At 38.1% G+C, this 1,114-nt stretch overlaps 1 protein-coding gene across 1 annotated transcript in view; it reads right to left on the bottom strand.

The window, feature by feature from the left end:
• The window catches only part of LOC101860325, a gene marked incomplete at its 5' end in the record, with an annotated part of 17,225 nt that extends 16,219 nt beyond the window's left edge, over positions 1–1,006 (bottom strand). Inside the window, 2 exon segments of the mRNA XM_013082401.2 lie at positions 350–418; positions 871–1,006. Coding sequence (XP_012937855.1) covers positions 350–418; positions 871–1,006 — 205 coding nt within the window.
• Between the last annotated feature and the right edge of the window lie 108 nt (positions 1,007–1,114).

Raw genomic sequence — 1,114 nt, 5'->3', positions numbered from 1 at the left:
CACACACACACACACACACACACATACACACACAAATGTACGTGAGATAAGAACGAAATTATAATAAATTTGTGTAAAGCATGTAGGAGATGTATATTTTTTTTAAGAAACAGGTGTTTTAAAAAAATTAAAATATCTACACGCTGCCGAGTGTATAATCCGCTATAGCAAAGGATCACTCAGATAGAGTAATGTATCCTTCCAGAAACAGTACAATTATCAACATCCTATGTTTAAAACGTTAATAAATAAACTCAAGGTCAATGTTTATTCATCAAGACAATTTTGCATCATAAAACTGTGATGAGTAACCCCTGCAGCACATCTCTACATCAAAAGGCTGACTTACCACCGATAGTATATTAGAAGTTCTTCCCAAACTGATGGCTTCGTCAAATAATGTTATGTACTCGTCAAACTGCAATCAGAACCAAGAACATAAAGTCGACATTATTTCGTTGAAGAAGAGTAATTATAATCTGAGGAGAGCCGTCAACAAAACCAGATGGGACTTGATCAGAACCACCAGGAGAACAACACCGACACCTTTTCCCCACTATATTCAGAGGCAAACAATCAGGTGGTTTAGAAATCTGACTCATATGGCACCTCACCATCTTATTTTAGTTTTAATAAGGATTTTACGGCACTTGCAACACTATAAGGGCATATATGTGCCGAAGATTAGATGTGTTACAAGAGAGTAGCAAATAAAAAAAGGATAGATCAGGACGATAGGTGTTTGATTTAAAAAAAACCAGGAGCAAACCACACCAGAGCACTCACCAACCACCCACCCTCAACATCTTGTCAGTAAAGAGAACAACAAAAGGATACCCGGGTAAACAAAAACAATCAAAAGTGTCTCACCAATCTGGGCATCTCATTAAGCCTGGCTAAGTAATTCTCAAAGTCCCCTCTGTTGTCAAAGGGCGTGGAGTCGACAAAAAACACCGGGTCTCTTTGGTTCCCCTCCAGCCAGCTGAGAGGGTTGATGTAGTTCCACCTAGTGTGGAGATCGGAGTGAAAGACTATTAGTTTTCCTTTGAGGGAAAGAGACAGAGTCAACAAAAGTCACATTTTCTGTTGTTATTTTATAATAATAATAATAATG

Source organism: Aplysia californica, unplaced genomic scaffold (genome assembly GCF_000002075.1).
Source record: "Aplysia californica isolate F4 #8 unplaced genomic scaffold, AplCal3.0 scaffold00172, whole genome shotgun sequence".
Taxonomy (NCBI): domain Eukaryota; kingdom Metazoa; phylum Mollusca; class Gastropoda; order Aplysiida; family Aplysiidae; genus Aplysia; species Aplysia californica.
Note: the sequence above shows the minus strand (reverse complement) of the source record. Positions and strands in the feature narration are given on the sequence as shown.